The sequence below is a fragment of the Miscanthus floridulus genome, chromosome 2 (assembly GCF_019320115.1).
Source record: "Miscanthus floridulus cultivar M001 chromosome 2, ASM1932011v1, whole genome shotgun sequence".
NCBI classification, from domain to species: domain Eukaryota; kingdom Viridiplantae; phylum Streptophyta; class Magnoliopsida; order Poales; family Poaceae; genus Miscanthus; species Miscanthus floridulus.
This window is the reverse complement of record NC_089581.1, coordinates 95,679,925-95,699,964: the sequence shown is the minus strand read 5'-3', so window position 1 is coordinate 95,699,964 and position 20,040 is coordinate 95,679,925. Positions and strand designations below refer to the sequence as shown.

The 20,040-nt window shown below is 43.6% G+C and overlaps 1 protein-coding gene across 1 annotated transcript in view; it reads left to right on the top strand.

The window, feature by feature from the left end:
- LOC136526774 (callose synthase 10) overlaps positions 1 to 17,930 on the top strand; it is a 32,281-nt gene extending 14,351 nt beyond the window's left edge. The window contains exons 24-51 of the mRNA XM_066519368.1: positions 443 to 540; positions 626 to 707; positions 817 to 977; positions 1,092 to 1,212; positions 1,400 to 1,497; positions 1,587 to 1,677; positions 1,755 to 1,915; positions 1,997 to 2,106; positions 3,615 to 3,746; positions 3,923 to 3,991; positions 4,072 to 4,249; positions 5,652 to 5,772; positions 6,051 to 6,170; positions 11,552 to 11,676; positions 11,759 to 11,839; positions 11,987 to 12,099; positions 12,727 to 12,779; positions 13,612 to 13,788; positions 14,506 to 14,553; positions 14,667 to 14,825; positions 14,909 to 15,022; positions 15,094 to 15,182; positions 15,657 to 15,815; positions 16,080 to 16,182; positions 16,298 to 16,417; positions 16,994 to 17,044; positions 17,141 to 17,323; positions 17,479 to 17,930. Of these exons, the coding sequence (XP_066375465.1) occupies positions 443 to 540; positions 626 to 707; positions 817 to 977; positions 1,092 to 1,212; positions 1,400 to 1,497; positions 1,587 to 1,677; positions 1,755 to 1,915; positions 1,997 to 2,106; positions 3,615 to 3,746; positions 3,923 to 3,991; positions 4,072 to 4,249; positions 5,652 to 5,772; positions 6,051 to 6,170; positions 11,552 to 11,676; positions 11,759 to 11,839; positions 11,987 to 12,099; positions 12,727 to 12,779; positions 13,612 to 13,788; positions 14,506 to 14,553; positions 14,667 to 14,825; positions 14,909 to 15,022; positions 15,094 to 15,182; positions 15,657 to 15,815; positions 16,080 to 16,182; positions 16,298 to 16,417; positions 16,994 to 17,044; positions 17,141 to 17,323; positions 17,479 to 17,715 (3,354 nt within the window). The 3' untranslated portion in view covers positions 17,716 to 17,930. The remainder of the gene's footprint in view (positions 1 to 442; positions 541 to 625; positions 708 to 816; positions 978 to 1,091; positions 1,213 to 1,399; positions 1,498 to 1,586; positions 1,678 to 1,754; positions 1,916 to 1,996; positions 2,107 to 3,614; positions 3,747 to 3,922; positions 3,992 to 4,071; positions 4,250 to 5,651; positions 5,773 to 6,050; positions 6,171 to 11,551; positions 11,677 to 11,758; positions 11,840 to 11,986; positions 12,100 to 12,726; positions 12,780 to 13,611; positions 13,789 to 14,505; positions 14,554 to 14,666; positions 14,826 to 14,908; positions 15,023 to 15,093; positions 15,183 to 15,656; positions 15,816 to 16,079; positions 16,183 to 16,297; positions 16,418 to 16,993; positions 17,045 to 17,140; positions 17,324 to 17,478) is intronic.
- Positions 17,931 to 20,040: the final 2,110 nt, after the last annotated feature.

The following is a 20,040-nucleotide window of genomic DNA, read 5'->3' as shown; positions in this document are numbered from 1 at the left end:
GAGAATCACTTTCAGCCATAGAATCACTTCTCTCAGAGAATCAGCTTCCATAGAAAATCAGAATCAGATGGAGCTCTACCAAACAGGCCCTAAATGGTTCATTCTTGATTTGTGAATTTAGATGTCCTTTTCTTGTTATTATCATTTAGAGCTCGTCTGGTTAATCCCCAATCCGAGGGGATTGAGGGGGATTTTATCGCCTACAAGTCAAAGTCCCCCTCAATCCCCTTCAATCCCCTCCAATCCCTTTAGATTGGGGATTAACCGAACAAGCCCTTAGGGGAATACCCTAATGGCTTTGATAATGGACTCTGACTATTCTGTTATAGTGGTTCATGACTTCCTTCTCTACTTATTATACAAAAAAGTAGCCTAGCGGACCATAGTTTTTTGAAATTTTTGATATGTTGCTGTACTGATTTTTTTTACCACTCGACATTAGGATTCAGAAATTACTACTAAGATGTATGCCTCGATATTTTCCCCATTTTGGAATGAAATTATCAAGAGCTTGCGTGAAGAGGACTATATCAGCAACAGGTGTGGCAGAAAATAATAATATATTACACAGTATTATCTTATATGTGACTTTCTTTGCTTCAGTATTGTGTGAATTTCCTTTCAGGGAAATGGATTTGCTTATGATGCCAAGTAACTGTGGAAATTTAAGGCTTGTACAGTGGCCACTGTTTCTATTGACTAGCAAGGTATGAGATATCCTAGTTGAAATCAATGTTTTCTTTGGATGAATGAATCTTTTGCATATCGAAACCTTTGGTTTGGATGCTATCAATCTGTTGGTTGCTTCTTCTGTAGATCATGTTGGCAAATGACTATGCTTCTGACTGTAAAGACTCGCAGTATGAGCTATGGGATAGAATATCAAAAGATGAATACATGGCTTATGCCGTCAAGGAATGCTACTACAGCACTGAAAAAATTCTTCACTCCTTAGTCGATGCTGAAGGGCAGCGCTGGTATACTTCCTCACTGAAAAACCATGAATCTGATACTGAAACCAAGGCTTCTAACTGCTTGTGCTAAACTTTGTCACTACTTAATTCTAATGCTTGCTGCTGATACATATACAGGGTTGAAAGGCTTTTCCGAGATCTTAATGATAGTATAGCACAGGGTTCACTTTTAGTGACTATAAATCTGAAGAAGTTGCAGTTAGTCCAGTCTAGGTTGACGGGCTTGACAGGTCTTCTGGTAAGATTGTTACTCTGGATTTTGGATCTTGGCATCAATTACCAGTCTTTTAGTTCTTTACTAGCATGTTTGGCATAAGGTGGTTTATATTTTGTCATCATGCTAAGGTTAGTTGAATTATTCATATTCCATCTATGTTTCATTGATTTATTATAAATCCATTCATTTAACACGGAATTTCCATTAGATACGCGACGAGACTGCTGGCCGTGCAGCTGGTGTTACAAAAGCTCTCCTTGAGCTCTACGAGGTTGTTACCCATGAATTTCTTGCATCGAATCTGAGGTTAGCTGTAGAAATCTTTTTCTTTGTACTGGAAAACATTGTCAGCTCCAGTTAGTTTCTGTTGCAAATAACCTCTTTCTTGCTTGCAGGGAACAGTTTGACACGTGGCAACTGTTGTTAAGAGCCAGAAATGATGGACGCCTATTCTCTAAGATTTTCTGGCCAAAGGATCCAGAAATGGTACTTGTCTTATAATATAAATTGAAATTTTCTTAGCTTTGGTGCTATTACTAGCGTGGCACTATCTATCCCTGCAGAAAGAACAGGTTAAGCGTTTACACTTACTTCTGACTGTCAAGGACTCTGCCGCCAACATACCAAAAAATCTGGAAGCTCGGAGAAGATTACAATTTTTCACTAATTCTCTATTCATGGACATGCCAACAGCAAAGCCTGTATCTGAGATGATCCCTTTTAGGTACTATTAGTTAATGTGTGTAATCTTCATTCTATCAAAAGGAATAGGTTCCTATTAACACCTAATTTTCATGTGCAACAGTGTCTTTACCCCGTACTACAGTGAAACTGTTCTTTATAGCATGTCGGAGCTTTGTGTTGAGAATGAAGACGGCATTTCTATACTTTTCTACCTTCAGAAAATATACCCTGGTACTGTTGACATACTTAATTTTCACTTTATCTGCAAATTTTATTATTCATGAACACATTTTTTGTCTACTATAAGCAAAGTTATATTTCTGCACCATATTTTTCTGGAACACGGGAGGAGAGCTGCTTTCTGCATCTTATTTTTCCTCTTTCTCCCGAAGTGAACCATTCACTTCTATGAGTGGATTACTTTTGTATGATGTTGTTGACTGACTTTTGGTTTATGCAAGTCTTCATTAATAGGGATACATCAAGATCTAGCTAGAAGTTGGGGCTTTCTGCATCTTATTTTTCCTCTTTCTCCCGAAGTGAACCATTCACTTCTATGAGTGGATTACTTTTGTATGATGTTGTTGACTGACTTTTGGTTTATGCAAGTCTTCATTAATAGGAATACATCAAGATCTAGCTAGAAGTTGGGAAACACATTAACTTCATTTTGTTATTCTTGCATGGTGACAAGTATAAAAGCAATTAGGTCCAAGTGAATGGCAAAAAATTGGCTGCTTTTAATTTTCGTCATCTTTTTTCTTTCTCTTGCTTGTTGATAACATCCTAGTTCACTAGCACTTGATTCTATGTAGAAACATGTTGCCAGCTATATTTGAAAACTACTCTTTGGGTGTAAACTATAAGCATGGCAGTGTTCTTAAGGCATCGCTTACGGGACAAGGCACTTGGACATAGGCGTCCTCGATGCCTTGCCAAAAGCAGCGAGAGGGAGGGAGGGATAATAGAGAAGTGGGAGGAAACCAACCAACAGGGTCTGAATTTACCATTTTCCACATCCTTGGCAACCAACAGAGCCTGAAGCTACCATGTTCCCCATCCTTGCCAGCTCTGGCAGCTAGAATGGCAACTTCCTCCTATCAGCTGCAGCTGCAGCTGCTGGTAGATCAAGTAGTTGGCGGCAGCTCTGTAGCCAATCTGATTGTGCAGCACAGTGAGGGGCAGAGATTGGTGGCCTGGTGGCGCAACGGGCAGAGCAAACAGAGGATGGAGCACTTGAGAGAGATGGCACTGCTGCATCATGGATAGACAAGGGATGATGGGGAAAGGCGCAAATTGTCTTCCTTCTTTTCTTTTCACCCTCCTTTCTGTTGCTAGTTTGCTGGTCAACTGGTTGCTACTATGGCGGTCATCTCTCCTTATCAATGCCTAGGTGTTGTGACGGGGGTAGGTCGCTACACCTTGCCTTACCGCCTTAAGAACATTGATGAAGCATGGTTACTTCGGTGTTGCTTGATTGTTTAGTTGGCTTTGAGGCTGCCACAACTGTGCGTCCCATTGCTCGCGTATGTGTGAAGTCTGGTAGAACGCCTCCTTTCCAGAGAAAAGCGCTCTGTTCCTTGTGCATGAATTTTGTTCCCTTTTTCTTGAATATTTCTCATGCTGAATTCCGTAGAGTAAAGCGCTTTCATTAGAGCATTGCAAACAGCTTCAACTTCACACACACAAAAGACAAAAAAAACCTATTGTTTCACATGTAACGTGTTCTTATCTTGCAGATGAGTGGGCTAACTTCTTAGAACGAATTGGCCATGGTGAATCATCAGAAGATGATTTTAAAGATAGTCCAAGTGACACCTTGGAACTCCGGTTTTGGGTATCCTATCGTGGCCAAACTTTGGCCAGGACAGGTCAGTTTGTTTTTTTCATTTCTTTTGGTTACAGTAAATGCTGAAGTAGTAGAAAAAATGGTGTGAAGTAAACATTATTACATGCTAGGTCTAAATTCTTTATTCTGATTTGGTTATCTGCATGGTTTTGTCCTGTATTTGATTGCTATATATCTTGATTTATTTTGCTGAGGCAGTGCGTGGTATGATGTACTATAGAAGAGCTTTGATGTTACAAAGTTACCTGGAGAAGAGATACCTTGGGGGTGGGTATATAGTTTTTGATGTTTGTTACTTCAGCAATCAGCACATATCTTGTTTATCTTTATCCTTGCTGCTCTATCAGGTATTGAAGATGGCAATTCTGCAGCAGAATATATTGACACTCAAGGCTATGAGTTATCTCCTGATGCACGGGCCCAAGCAGATATAAAATTTACTTATGTTGTTTCTTGCCAAATATATGGACAACAGAAGCAAATGAAAAAACAAGAGGCTGCAGATATTGCTCTCCTACTACAAAGGTTATATCGCTTTCTTCCTTTTATTGTTTCGCGGGTTCAAAGCAGCCTCTCCGCTGATTCTGCGGGGGGAAGCCTTGCCTCGGTTTTCCCCTTCCCCAGACCCCACTCATGTGGGAGCCTCCGGCACTGGGTATGCCCCCCCCCCCCCCCCCCCCCCCCATTGTTTGCTGAATGGGTTGGTAGATGATGCCAGATTAAATATGAAATAATTATTTTCTGGGGTTTGGGTTGGTAGATGATGCCAGATTAAATATGAAATAATTATTTTCTGGGGTTTCCAATCGTGTTCTCTTGTCTCCTAGATGATATACATGACTTTTCTTGGTCACTTGTCTCAGAATTCTTGAGTCTTTCATGTTTCTGATCTTGATTTTTGCTTGACACCTTTAAGAGCATCTCCAGTAGGAGAAAAACTCAACCCCAAAAAAGTAGTATTGGTGGAGGTACAATAAACTTTTTGGGGTTTGGCAGTACTGTGCTGCAGCAGAATAAGAAAAAGGCACCTCAATATCTCTCCATGACATGTGGGGCCTGCTTATTAGTGAGTCAACCCTCTTTTGTTTTTCCTCACCCATGCATTCTGTCTCGGCAGTTCTCTCTTTTTTCTCTGACCCGCTTCTACTCCACCGGGCCGTGCCCATTCTCTCCTCTTGTGACGGCGCCTCACCCCTCCCCCTCATCTCCTCTGGCAGCGCCATCCTCCCCATCCTCTCCTCTGGCTGTACCCCATCCCATCTTCTCCGGCGTCCCTGCCTCTCTTCCCTTACCAATGTGGTGGCCTGCTCCCCTCATCCTCTGCTGCTACAGCTCCTTCCTTGGATTAGAGGGTGCTGAACTTGATTCATCTCTGGCCAGCCTCGATTCGTGATGACCAGACCCGATTCGTGGCTGCCCAAGTTCCATTCGTGCTGGCACAGGCTCAATTGGTGGTGGCCAAAGCTCAAGCCCATCAACAGTGTGTAGAGGAAGGGGTGGAGGAGAGCCGTGGCGAGGCGGACCAAGGGGGTTCGTGGTTGCGGCAGAGCAAAGCGGACAATCACTGCTGGCTGACAAGCGGCAGGTGAAGCACCCACCACACAAAACGGTGGATTGGGGGAGAGGTGGTCTCCCCTTTCTTTGATAGATGACGGGTTGATCTTTGAGGGGCTTAGATCCCCCCCCCCGCTCATTGGGAGTGGTGTTGGCCTCTTGGGGGACCGCTGGAGCACCTGAAATCCCCTAAACAACAAGTTTTTCTCGTTGGTGGTGAGAAAGTGGGACTGGTGGAGATGCTATAAGGTTCTGTTTATAACACGCAAAACCTGATTTGTGTGGGAATGATCTGCTTCCTGCAAAGTTCTTGTGAAATGCCTTGTCTTCTGAACTGAGCAATACTAACCTATTTTTTATATATAATTTGTAGAAATGAGGCTCTTCGGGTTGCTTTCATACATGAAGAGGAAAACATATCAAGGGATGGGAAGGCTACAACAAAAGAGTATTATTCCAAGCTTGTAAAGGCTGATGTTCATGGCAAAGATCAAGTCAGTCTATTTTTTTAAGTTATCAATAATTCTTTTGCCAATGTCGCGGTGCATTTATCTTGCCTACTTGAAATCAATTACGACACTGCCAATCTGCCATTCCCATCAAGTCCTATGCATATATTGTACCTCAAATTTATGTGCGACTGATTTATTTATTATTTTTTACAGCAAGCATAATTTTATTTGCTGTGATCTAGCCACACATAATGCATTTTATTGATGTTGCTTTGCCTTAACATCTTGCTCTTTATTTTGCCATCCTGTTACATAAATAGGAAATATACTGCATTAAACTGCCTGGGAACCCGAAGCTTGGCGAAGGCAAACCTGAGAACCAAAACCATGCTATAATCTTCACTCGAGGAGATGCAGTTCAGACGATCGATATGAATCAGGTTTACACCCCCTTCACCCGCGCCCCCCAACCCCCCCAACACACACACAAATGCTATAGTAACCTTTCCATTGGTACCTTCATCTCCACACAGAATGTATTTTATTGTCTTTTCATAAACTATTATGTGTTAATTCTTCTAGGGTGGTAGAATTAAGATTTAGCAACCTTATTTCTTTTGAACTTCCTTAATGGTGATCTTAACAAGGACGTGTTAGGATCTGTTCATGCTCGGTAAATTTTCCCATAATCTCCCATGAAGAATGCTAGTCTACTTTTTACCTTGTGTTTCTCATGTGTGAAACCTGTAAAGCAAAGACATATTTAAGTGTTAATATAATGTCCTCCACATGGAATGTGGCCATGTGGGCTGCTAGAATAGGCGCCTATGGGCTAGCCATGGGCCTGGCGCCCAAGCCTATTGGCTGGGCTTCCTCTAGGGATTATGGTAGATGATTATTGATTACGTAAGGATCACCGTTGACTGGATGTTTCTATAAACCCTTGGGTGTTTATATAAACCCTTCCTGATCCTTGCCTATATAATGTACTCCCTATACCCATATCAATCTATCACAATTTCCCGAGACCTATTCGCTCTCATGGTATCAGCCGCCTAGGTTTAGCTCTTCCCTTCCGCTGCACACCCCTGCGCGCCGGCCTCTGCCGTGCAACGCCATGTCTCCCACCCCCCGCCCTCTCCCAGGTCTGGGGATGTTACCGCTGAAGAGATCGCGGCACGCCAGGCCAAGGAGAAGGCGAACGACGCCGCCGCCGCCTCCCAACTTCTCGACAAGGAGCGCTAGGCCGCCCTGGCTCGTGCTGCCTAGGCCGAGGAGGAGGCTGCAGCCGCCGTCAAAGATCGCGACGCGGCTGCTGCCCCTGCCAGCGAAGCCTTGGCGCGCGCAGCCGCCGTCGCCGCTGGTGCACCTGGAGGCGCCTCCTCCAGCACATCTTCCATGTCTCCTCCCGACCTCGCCTCAGCCATGCTCCTTCATGAGGCCATGGCACTGCTGCAACTGCACGCCTAGGCCGTCGCCGTCAACAACATCCGGAACCACGTCACCACCGTCCTCGACGTCGACTCCGGCAACTTCAACCGTTGGCGCGATCAGTTCCTGCTCATCCTCGGCAAGTTCTCTCTTCAGGACCACGTCCACGAGGAACCTCCGGCCCCGATCTCCCCTGACTGGGCTCGGATGGACTGCATCGTCAAGTCTTGGATCGTCGCCACCCTCATCGACGACCTTGCCGAGATCATCTCCGCCCAGGGCTCCACTGCCCGGCATGCATGGCTCGCCGTCGAGTCCTAGTTCCTCGGCAACCGGGAGGCTCGCTCCATCCACCTTGAGACGTGGTTTCGCAAATTCGTCCAGGGCGATCTCTCTGTCACCGACTACTGCCGCCGACTGAAGAAGATGGCTGACGACCTCACGGCTCTTGGTGAAGTGATCACCGACCGCACCCTCGTCCTTAACGTGATCCGTGGCCTCAACGAGCGCTTCAACCACGTCGGGGCCCTCCTACGCCACAGCTGGCCCTTCCCAACGTTCCTGGAGGCTCGTGATGACCTCATCCTCGAGGAACTCACATTGGAGAACAAGGAGTCCCCTGCCACTGCTCTCGCTACCTCCACCGCAACAGCAGGCTCCTCCAGCGCTTCCTCACCCACGTCCAACACGGCTCCGGGGGCGCTGGCGGGCCTAAGTCCTCCAACGGCAATCGCCACAGCAGGCGCGGCGACGGTGGAAAGGGGGGCCCTGGTGGCAACAACAGCACTGGAGGCCATCGCCCTCCCTCTGGCGCCCAGCAGCCTGCCACCGGTGGTCGCCCTTGGCCCAGTGTCTACAATCCATGGATGGGTTCCATTCAGATGTGGCCAGGGGGTCCTCGTCCTTCGCTGGCACCCATCCCGATGCCTCCTCATCTGCAGGCCCAATAGCAGCAGGCACTCGTCGCCCATCAGCAGCCTGCTGCCGTCACTGCCTCTGATGGCTCAGGACAGTGGGTCGCTCGGGGTACTACAATCCTGTGGCCGGCCTCCCTTCTTGGGACTAGACGGCCCTTGCCTCCGCCTTCAGCACGATGTCGCTGACCCCTCCTTCGTCCAACGAGTGGTACTTAGACACAGGTGCTACTTCACATATGACATCTTAGTCTTCCTTTCACATGTTCTATTCCCGCGGTATCCTACTCCTTCATCTATTGTTGTCGGTAATGGTTCCATGCTTTCTGTTACTGCCACTGGCTCCACAGAGTTGTCCCCTACTTTACGTCTTAATAATGTTCTTGTGTCGCCACAACTTATTAAGAATCTCATCTCAGTGTGCCAATTCACTATCGACAACAACTGTTCTGTTGAGTTTGACCTTGCTAGTTGTTCTGTGAAGGTTCTTCCATCTCGGACCGAGATCGTCAGGTGCAATAGCTTCGGGCCGCTATATCCACTGCGCCTACCATCCAGCACCTCTGACGTCAACAGCGCCCCTGCCGGTGTGCCTGGGGCGCCCCCGACGCCTCCGGTGGCTGCTACTGATCTGCCAGCAGACACTGCTGATCCCCCGGCGCCCGCGCTCTACATCCCGCCTGCACTGCGAACGCCAGGGACCCCTCCCGCGCCACGCGCGGCTCAGGACGCGCCCAGCACGACTGGAGGCGCTCCACCTCGCCAGCTGTACATCCCGCCAACGCTTCGCGCGAGCTCGCCGTCTCCAGCACCGACCGCGGGCTCCACAGCGCCGATGTCACCTCCTTAGGCACCCCGCGGGCCCCGCTTGGGTTCCCGCCTCTTCGTCCAGACCGCGCCTTCGCCTACCACTACACGTGCCGGCCTCGACCACAGCCTGCTCCAACTGCTCCTGTCACCGCCGCCTCGGCTGCACCTGCACCAGCCGCCCAAGCTGTGCCCGCACCAGTCGCGCTGCTCCCACTGCCCAAAGGGGCTGTTGCTGTCCCTCCTGTGACCAACCAGCATGCCATGGGCACACGTTCGAAGAGCGGTTTTCGGATGCCTGCTGCGTACCACGCTACGTCTATGTCACCGATACCGAAGACATTCCGTAGCGCTCTTGTCGACCCCATGTTGCGAGTTGCAATGGAAGAGGAACACAGTGCCCTGTTGAAGAATCACACTTGGGATCTCGTGCCTCACTCCCCTCGGGCCAACGTCGTCACCGGCAAGTGGATCTTCAAGCACAAGTTTCAGTCTGATGGCTCCCTCGAAAGGCATAAGGCGCGCTGGGTTCTTCGCGGCTTTACCCAGCGGCCTGGTGTGGACTTTGATGAGACATTCAGTCCCGTGGTGAAGCCTGCTACAGTTCGCACGGTGCTCTCCCTGGCTCTCTCTCGCCGCTGGCCCATCCAACAGCTTGATGTGAAGAATGCCTTTCTTCATGGCAACCTGACAGAGACAGTTTATTGTCAGTAGCCGTCTGGGTTCGAAGATCTAGCTCATCCGGATTATGTTTGTCACCTGAAGAAGTCACTATATGGCCTCAAGCAAGCCCCTCGTGCTTGGTACAGTCGCATGGCCACACACTTGCTGTCCCTTGGGTTTGCCGAAGCCAAGTCAGACACTTCACTCTTCGTTTACCAGCGCGGATCAGACACAGCTTACCTGTTGCTCTATGTTGATGACATCGTCCTCACAGCCTCCTCAACCGGCCTTCTTCGGCGGATCATCTCAGCCCTTCAGCGGGAGTTCGCTATGAAGGACCTTGGTGAACTGCATTACTTCCTCGGTATGCATGTTCAACGCAGTGGTGATGGCCTTCTTCTTTCTCAGCGACAATATATGCTGGACATTCTTGATCGCGCCGGGATGGCAGAGTGTAAGCCGTGTTTCACTCCAGTTGACACCAATCCGAAGATTGCTGTAGCAGATGGCACCCCTGTCTCTGACCCTTCGGCCTCGCTGGAGCGTTACAGTACCTAACGTTCACCCGGCCGGATATTGCATATGCTGTGCAACAAGTCTGTCTTCATATGCACGACCCTCGTGAGCCTCACCTTGCAGCTCTGAAGTGGATTCTACGCTATGTTCGAGGCACTCTCCACCTTGGTCTCTTGCTGTGACCGTCTACTTCGGCTGATCTTGTCGTCTACATCAACGCTGATTGGGCTGGTTGTCCAGACACCCGCAAGTCCACCTCGGGCTATGCTGTGTTTTTTGGCGACAATCTTGTCTCCTGGTCCTCCAAGCGCCAGAACACGGTGTCAAGATCCAGTGCTGAAGCCGAGTATCGCGCGGTGGCCAATGGAGTTGTTGAGGCCACCTGGCTGCGCTAGCTTCTTCTAGAGCTGCATGCCCCTCTCCGGCGCGCCACACTGGTGTATTGCGACAACATCAATGCCGTCTACATGACCTCCAACCCGATACAGCATTAGCGAACCAAGCACATTGAGATTGATCTTCACTTCGTCCGGGAGCGAGTCGCCATTGGTGATCTTCGTGTTCTACATGTTCCCACTTCTTCACAATATGCGGATATCTTCACCAAAGGGCTGCCTTCTTCAGTGTTCACGGAGTGCAGGTCCAGTCTAAACGTGCAGAGTGGCTGACGATTCGACTGCAGGGGCGTGTTAGAATAGGCGCCTATGGGCTGGCCATGGGCCTGGCGCCCAAGCCTATTGGCTGGGCTGCCTCTAGGGATTATGGTAGATGATTATTGATTAGGCAAGGATCACCGTTGATTGGGTGTTTCTATAAACCCTTGGGTGTTTCTATAAACCCTTCCTAATCCTTGCCTATATAATGTACTCCCTGTACCCATATCAATCTATCACAATTTCCCGAGATCTATTCGCTCTCATGGGCAGTTTAGATTCAAAGTGTTGGTGTGAGGATCACGGCATGTTTGGTTTATGCCCCCAGTGAGCCAAGACAAATTTTGTCCATGTCCAGGAAATTTGGCCTCTGTTTGGTTTGAGTCCAAAATCTAGCTAGGCAAAAATATCTAGATGACCGCCCACAATTTTCTTTTGAAGAGCTGGGCAAAACTCAGGCGGCCAAACTGTTGCCCTGATTTTGTCTGGCCAAAATTTGGCTTGATCGTGAACCATGGTATTTTGTTTGTTCCAGTTTTAGCATGGACAGATTTTGGGCTTGGCCTCTTGGGGCCTCAAACCAAACCAGCCCTAACTTCCTCAAAAGGATAAGAAATGAGATACCCACCTCAATTTTCACTTAATGTATTGTGCTCATACTATCTCGTCCAACGTGGTCCAGACAAAGTATGTATGACCACACATGGATGATCCTGAACTGGGCTGGGCACTTTCCTTTTCCATGTACATGTCAGAAAGTATATATTTATTTCAGAATGACATTTGAAAAGTTTGAGATGTCCCTGTGCAACCGTAACTGACAAAGTTCCCATGTAGGATAACTACTTGGAGGAAGCAATGAAAATGAGAAATTTACTTGAAGAATTTCGTAATGTTCATGGAAACCATGGCATACGGAAGCCGACAATCCTAGGTGTGAGGGAGCATGTTTTCACGGGGAGGTTGTTATTTAACTAATCTCATTCGTTAGCTCTTTGCTCGATTATATTATATTTTTCTGTATTGACCTGTAATCTTTAATAGTGTCTCTTCGCTGGCGTCATTTATGTCGAAACAGGAGACTAGTTTTGTTACTTTGGGGCAACGTGTTCTTGCTTACCTCAAGTGAGTAAATTTTAGCAACCATATGGTAGCATGCTGTAGGGAATATGTTCCGTTGCACTCTCTTATACTGCATTCATTTTATTATGAAATATTTGACAATAATTTAGAACTGAACAAACTTCCTGGTGGTATACTATCCTTGTCCAGAGTTCGAATGCACTATGGACATCCTGATGTTTTTGATCGGATATTTCACATAACCCGAGGTGGCATTAGCAAGGCATCCCGAGTGATTAATATAAGCGAAGATATATATGCCGGTGGGTAGATTGTATTCTTTACAATGGAGTTTAATTATGAGTTTGACTTGGTGTTAGTAGTGGTTGTTGGCAACCTTGGACACACTCATGGATGTATAGTTGTCTTTGTTGCTTAAAACTGAGATTTTCTTGTTTCAAAAAAAAAAACTGGGATTTTTCTGGTTCTTTCAAAAAGCAGTTAGAATTCAAAAATACTAATGGCACAGAACTGGGAGATTTTCCTTGCAAAACAGCATTTCTTCTGCCCCTTATCTTCTTTTTCTTTTTGTTTAGGAATTAGGAATTTGTATTTCATCTTTTTGTGTCTGGGAGTGGCCTGTTGCTGTTACTAAAAATTGCCTTGTTATTCAAATGTTCTGGATAGATTATTTTCATGAAATAGCCAGAATGTATTATCACACAGTTATACTATTGACGTAGATCAGAGTTACTATAATTCTTGGTATGAATGATGTAGACCAGACTTACTATAATTCTTGGTATTTCGTCTCTTTTTTTTATATATATTTGTATGATACTAGACGCTGGGAGTCACAAGTCATTGATAACTTTTGTTTGAGTCACTTTCTCATACGGGAGACTCGTACCTTTTGAATTTCACCATTTTTATTGCTAATCATTCTGTAGGGTTCAATTCGACTTTGCGCCAAGGGAACATCACACACCATGAATATATCCAGGTTCATATTTATGTCATTTTGTTACTACCAAACTGCAAGACAGGGATACTATGCACTGTGCATTTGCACCCATTATGGTTTACACGAGAATTTCCTCGAAGATTCCAAAATACGCATGGTTATTTAGCTCAGTAGGCCATGCACAATTGCATAACTTTGCACTTTATAATAAGATATAAAATGTTAATATGTGCATTTGCAATTTATAAGACATGTGAAACTAAATATGCTATAGGACATCCTGGTTTGTTGTATTGGTAGGAGTGCGTTCGTGTGTGTGTTTACCTAATTTTGCTCTTAATGCAGGATCATCTTAGTCAGATTTCTTTGTTATTGGGATAGGTGAATTCTTTAGAATCCATCCCCCAAAGGAATTGGACATGAGAATTTTTCGTCATCTGCCTCAAGCAAGAATGGAAGAAATAAGACCATGGAGGATCCACAATAGAATATATATATATATATATATATATATATATATATATATATATATTCGGGCGGGGGGGGGGGGGGGGGGGGGATTTTTGTATGGGTTTTCATACACCTTTTCCTTCTTAATACAAAGATACACAGTCCTGTGTTTAGAAAACAAAGGTAGACAATAGACATCAGTATTGATTCTTAAGTTATGTATAGTGCAAATGTGATGACCTTCGTACCCACAAAGTTCCAAGGGTGCATATGCTAGCCTTCTTATATTCATGACCTTTTAGATTTTTTTGAAGCGCATGAATGCTTGCATTTAGCCAATGGGTGCATTGCCATTATGCCACATCTGCAATTACCTGAAGTTTATCACCAAAAGGGAATATAAAAGTATCCTTTGTTTCAGGTGGGGAAAGGGCGTGATGTTGGCTTGAACCAAATTGCACTATTTGAAGGGAAAGTTGCTGGAGGCAACGGCGAGCAAGTTCTCAGCCGAGATGTGTACCGTCTGGGGCAGTTATTTGACTTCTTCCGGATGCTAACCTTCTTTTTCACCACAGTTGGTTATTATGTCTGCACGATGGTACTCCCTCCCTTGCTCCCTTTTCATATGGTTTGTACTTTATGGTTCCTGGGTATTTTCTGTAGCATCTTACGTGTCTGCTGAGCTCTTTCATGGCATCTTTAGTTACAATTATAAAAAACCTGAAATTTCAGTGTTGGTGTAGCTAGGAACTGTTACAGTAACGATGCGTTCTGCATGCACATTGCACTTTGGCTTCTCTAAAAAACTAATATATTAGCTCTTTGGAGGAGTACGAAAAAACTCATCTTCTTTGAAAGTCCCAGATGGCTGTTTGGCAGAAAAAAGTTGAGATGAATTTGCAAGGATTCTTGCTTGACTACTTCAGCTGTTGAGCTCTCAAATGCAAAGCTTGTTGGCCTGAACATTTTGAAAAGTCTTTATTCTCAACGTTTTAGTGCAAATTACCTTTTGATTATTCTTAATTCTCAACATTGTTACAAATTTGAATTGGAAACTGGTTGTGTCTTCTCATTCCCTGGACCTGGCCCTAAAAACTGGTTTGTTGGGCCAATCTGTACTGGAGTGACTTTGCATTAGTACTCTTTGTATAGGGAACTTATTCTGCAAGTTATTACTATGCCTTTGGTTTTGCCAGGTATCTTGACTGGTTTTGGACGTGTTTATGTAATATAATGTAGTTTATGTATCATGTACTCCTTCCATATTGTTGTATACTACCAGTCTTTTAGCTTGTTTGTTCATTTATCCATGCAGATGACTGTTCTAACTGTGTATATCTTCTTGTACGGAAGGGTTTATCTGGTGAGTACTTTGAATTTTTCAATTGTTTATGCTCCTGTTTGAGGATTTTTTATATTAGTGTTTCTTTTCCATTTTGTATGATTTGACTTGAGACAGTCTGTTGTAATTTTCAGGCACTCTCTGGCCTTGACTACTCAATATCTCGCCAAGCTAGGTTTTTGGGGAACACTGCGCTAGATGCTGCTTTGAATGCTCAATTTTTGGTCCAGATTGGTATTTTTACAGCAGTACCGATGGTAATGGGTTTCATTTTGGAGCTAGGGCTGATGAAGGTGAGCTATCTTTGTTTTCTTTTGGGAGAATGGTTGCTATTTCAGGATTTTGCAATCATGTCAAAATTTTCAATCTTGTGCAGGCTGTTTTTAGTTTTATTACAATGCAGCTCCAGTTCTGTTCGGTGTTTTTCACCTTTTCGCTTGGAACAAGGACACATTACTTTGGTAGAACAATCCTTCATGGTGGTGCAAAGGTACAAAACAGTCATATTAATCGTTACTATTGTTACTTCCTGAATTTTGTTGACATTTTTCCTTTATGCAGTATAAAGCTACTGGAAGAGGTTTTGTTGTTCGGCACATAAAGTTTGCTGAAAATTATAGGCTCTATTCTCGAAGTCACTTTGTCAAAGCGTAAGTTGTTACTTATCAAAAAGCAGATAAATTGTTACAGGAAGTTGACATATACTACTAATGTTTGCACTAGCATATCTTCCTTGAATGGGTTGTAATGTCAATTGTATGGCTTGTAGGAATATTTTTTTGTTCAGCATCATTATGAGATGCATATTTGTCTATCCCATCAGTCTATGTAAATGACATGTGGGACCACACCCCATTTGTCATTCACTAACTTGTTATAAATGAAGTCTAATGTACCGATGCTTTTGAAACATGAAATCTAAACTTTGCCTTTACTTATGTTTTGACATTGGCGAGGAAACCCTGGTTTATGTATATAGCATTCAGAATCATACCTAGGAATACTGGATATACGTTTTCCTAGACATTACATGGATCTGGCACAGCGAATGGAATCCTTAGTTCTAGTTAATCGTACTTGCTGGCATTACTTGATAATCCATCTGAAAGACATCCTTATTGCAGGCTTGAGGTTGCTCTGCTCCTCATCATTTACATTGCATATGGATACACGAAGGGCGGTTCATCTTCATTTATTCTGATTACTATCAGTAGTTGGTTCCTCGTTATGTCCTGGCTTTTCGCGCCTTACATTTTCAACCCTTCTGGTTTCGAGTGGCAAAAGTATGTTTATACCCCTATCCTTAAATTATTTTCCTTTAAGGTTTGTTGGCATTCAAGCAAGATGACCTTTGGTAAAATTGAGAGTTTATTGTTCTTTCATGTCGTGGGGAAATATAGCCCTATATTTGGTGAATTGTTTTCTCTGGAAGTATAGGTAGAAGTATATGCATCACCATTGATTCAATCAAGAGTCATCAGTAAAATACGTGGATGCTGCATAGTGTATTTTTTCATAATACTCATGTACTTTGTCCCCTCTCCCAGGACTGTTGAGGACTTCGATGACTGGACAAACTGGTTACTTTATAAAGGTGGAGTTGGTGTAAAGGGCGACAACAGTTGGGAATCTTGGTGGGATGAGGAGCAGGTCAGTAGCAATTTACCTGTGTTTCAACTATTATTATGTTTTAACCTGGGTGGTTTGTTCCTTTCACTTAAAACTAACATTGTTTAATTATATCTCTCTCGATATGTATATACAGGAGCATATCCAGACATTCAGAGGACGTATTCTTGAGACAATCCTGAGCCTTAGATTTCTCATGTTTCAGTATGGCATTGTGTACAAGCTTAAAATTACAGATCATAATACTTCCCTTGCAGTAAGTTGTGCTGTCTCTCGTCCTTAGACTTTAAGATCTTCAATTGGTCTTCTTCTAACTAACTATTCATCAGTATAAAATCTTTATTGTGATTTTTATATATCATGCATATATCTTGTTTTCACGTCTCATCTCTTCAATGTTGATGAAGCTGATCATTGGTAGCTTTTCTATTTGAGGGAAGGGAGTAGTATAGGGCATCACTTTTCCTCCATATAGGAAATTAAAAGATCTGATCGTTGTAGGAATCCTTGAACTTCACCTTTTCCAGGCCCTAAAAGAATTCAACCCTGTTTATCAACAATGTGTAACACAAAACATTCTTGTATTTCTTTTATAGTGTGAAATACAATGTATGATTTTTCCTTGTTGAATGATGTTATTATACCTCATTTTTTCCAAGTAATTTTATTATGGATTTTGGTCTTGAAGGAGATATTGGTAACTTAAATGTTCAATTTAAGCAACATAAAAACATTAATAACCAACCATTTGGATGTTATATTTAACTTGGGATCCTATCACCATCCGAGTTTTGTTTGTTCTGTCTATCTAATGCCTTCTCTCACTGTGCAGGTTTATGGCTTCTCATGGATTGTACTCGTTGTTGTGGTTCTTCTTTTCAAGGTTTATCATGTTAATTCTTTGAACATTCAAATGCTGTATGTTTTAAAATTATATATGGATGAACTCTAAGCTAAGCTTTGTCCTGTTGTCTTTCAGCTTTTTACTGCAACTCCGAAGAAGTCGACAGCCTTGCCGACTTTTGTTCGGTTTCTGCAGGGCGTCCTTGCTATTGGGATAATTGCAGGAATTGCCCTTCTTATCGTGCTCACATCGTTCACTGTTGCTGATTTATTTGCAAGTGCACTTGCTTTTATAGCAACTGGCTGGTGTGTCTTATGTGTAAGTACAACATCCTTATTTTGTTTGAGAAATACTTGCATTATATCAATCTGCTACTTAATTGAAGCAAATTTAGAATATTACAAGTGCCAAGTTAATGGCTGGTAACTTGCCTGGTGCCACATGCCTCACCAAAATTTTCCTTGTCATGGCAGCTGGCCGTCGCATGGAAGAGGGTAGTGAAAGCCCTTAGGCTATGGGATTCAGTCCGTGAGATTGCAAGGATGTACGATGCAGGAATGGGCGCCATCATCTTTGTGCCCATCGTCTTCTTCTCGTGGTTCCCCTTTGTGTCAACATTCCAGTCACGTTTCCTTTTCAATCAAGCGTTTAGTCGTGGCCTGGAGATCTCCCTCATCCTGGCAGGGAACAAGGCGAATCAGCAGACATGAAAAGCCTCGCTGCATCCAGTATATTTTTCTGTTGTACATTCTTGGAATTACTGAGAGCTGCTTAATTAGTTTGAACAATTTAGTGAGCTCGATTTGAACAACAGCCTTGTACATAATTGCCCCCTGTAATTTCGACACTAATTATGCGGAGACAGCTACGGCATTAGAGATGAGCAGGTGTTTGTCAACCTGATCTTAACAAATCCTTTCTCTTCTCCGATGGTCCTGCAGCACTGCAGCGGTATGTTGCATCCATCCACGTGACTACGTCTGGGGTGTCAGTAGCGATGCTAAATATATGGTGCAAACCGCTCCTTAAGTACAATCGTCGAAACCGTTTTGAAATATATATCTTGAAGTTTAAAATTTTATTTGAAACGATGCATATACACTGTTATTCTACAGACTACATTGACTAGTATATGTTGTCGTGAAGTGATAACCGCATTGAAGAACATACTCTGAAGTATATGCTCACCCCCATAATTTTGTTCATGGAACTTCTTAATTAAATAATGTCCCAACAATAAAAAAAAATGGACAGACAGTTGGAGGCTTTCACATGAGTGCAGTTTTGGGAACGGAAAAATTGATGCAAGCCTTTCCTGTAAAACTATAGAGAGGCTGCTTCGAACATGTGACATGATGATTTAGGAAGATAGCTCTCGTCACTGCATCAGGTCTGCTCTTCAATGTCCCAACAATGTTGATAGAATTTAATAGGTATTTGATCAGGCCCAGGGGCTGTTTTTTCCACATAGAAAAGACAATTTCTTTAATTTGCTCCAACCTAAAGGTTCGACTCGGATCTTCATTCTAAGATCCAGATATTTCTTATAAGGGTTCAACAATTGGTGTCCATGAAGACCGTGGGTTTACTAGTTGAGACACATGTTTTTATAATATTTTTTTTATCATCTCCTCAATGTCACCATTTTCCACTTAAAGGCAGAGGATATTATTTCTTTTTTGTTTTTCCCCCATTAGCAATCCTGTGGAAAAACTCAGTATTGTTCTCCTTTTAAAAGCCAATTGGAGTTGGCTATCCTATGCCAGTAGCTTCCTTCTTCCTCAAGAAGCTTGAGAAGTTCACTTTGAATGAAAGTTTTTTTTTTCTTTTTTAATCAAGGAGGTTCACAGACAAACTGCTTCCCTCTTCAAGCCTTTCCAAAGTCGTTAGTTCTTCTTGAAGAATAAGCTTGTATTTCCTATTATAGCCTTTAATGTTTTGCCCAAACCCTTAAGAAATGATTTGACTCTGTTAATCTTAATGCACCACTTGTCCACACAATTTTTATGTCTAATATCTTTTCCCCAAATCTTACTGATCTAGGGATAAAATCAGGGTGCTTTAGCCAAGTATTTTCAAAGCAGAAAGGCTCCAAAGTTGTTTTAGTCTCTAGATCTGAGCCATGCACTAGAGGGTTATGATCCAAAGTATATCTAGGGATTTTCTTTAACCAAAGAGAACTCATGGCCCTAGTCTTTGCTTTGGATGTACTTGGATGGAATTTTTTGGATTTACATCTTTGTAATTATTTGATTAGACATAATCAAAATCCATTGGACATCAACTCAAAAAGTGCAGTTTCAAAGTATTTATGTGAACTTGACGAGAGGCAAGACCAGCCTTTAATGTCTAGTTTTAAGTTTATGACTAGGTAGCGTGCCCGTGCGTTGCTACGGGACAACTAAATCTTTTGTATTAAAAATACACGGATCGCACGATAAGATAACAATACTGTTAAATTAAATACCGACGTCAAAGTGACATTTAATTTAAAAAGCAAAGTTCATGAAATTAACACAGTCACGGAGAGCGCGACGTCGCAGACTCACAAACTCTACTGTATAGACTTTTTCGTGATACGACTAAGATAATATTTTATATCGGCAGAAAGAATTCTACAATATCCATTTTTTTCATGCGCCAATAAATCCATGAATAAGTTCCACTGCATCTCCATATAATCATGTACACACAGGTTCGAGTATATATGTAAATAGGTTCGTGCCCGTGCATTGCTACGGGACAGCTAAACTTTTATACTAAAAACACATGGATCGCACGATAAGATAACAATACTATAAAAGCACATGACCGACGTTAAAATGACATTTAATCCAAAAAGCTAAGTTCGTGAAATTTACAGTCACAGAGAGCATGACGTCGCAGGCACACAAACTCTACTGTGTAGATCTTTCCGTGATGCGGCTAAGATCATTTTTTATACCGGCAGAAAGAGATTTCTGATATCCATTTGTTTCGTGCGCCAACAAATCCACGAATAAGTTCCACCACATCTCCATACCTATCTGTACACG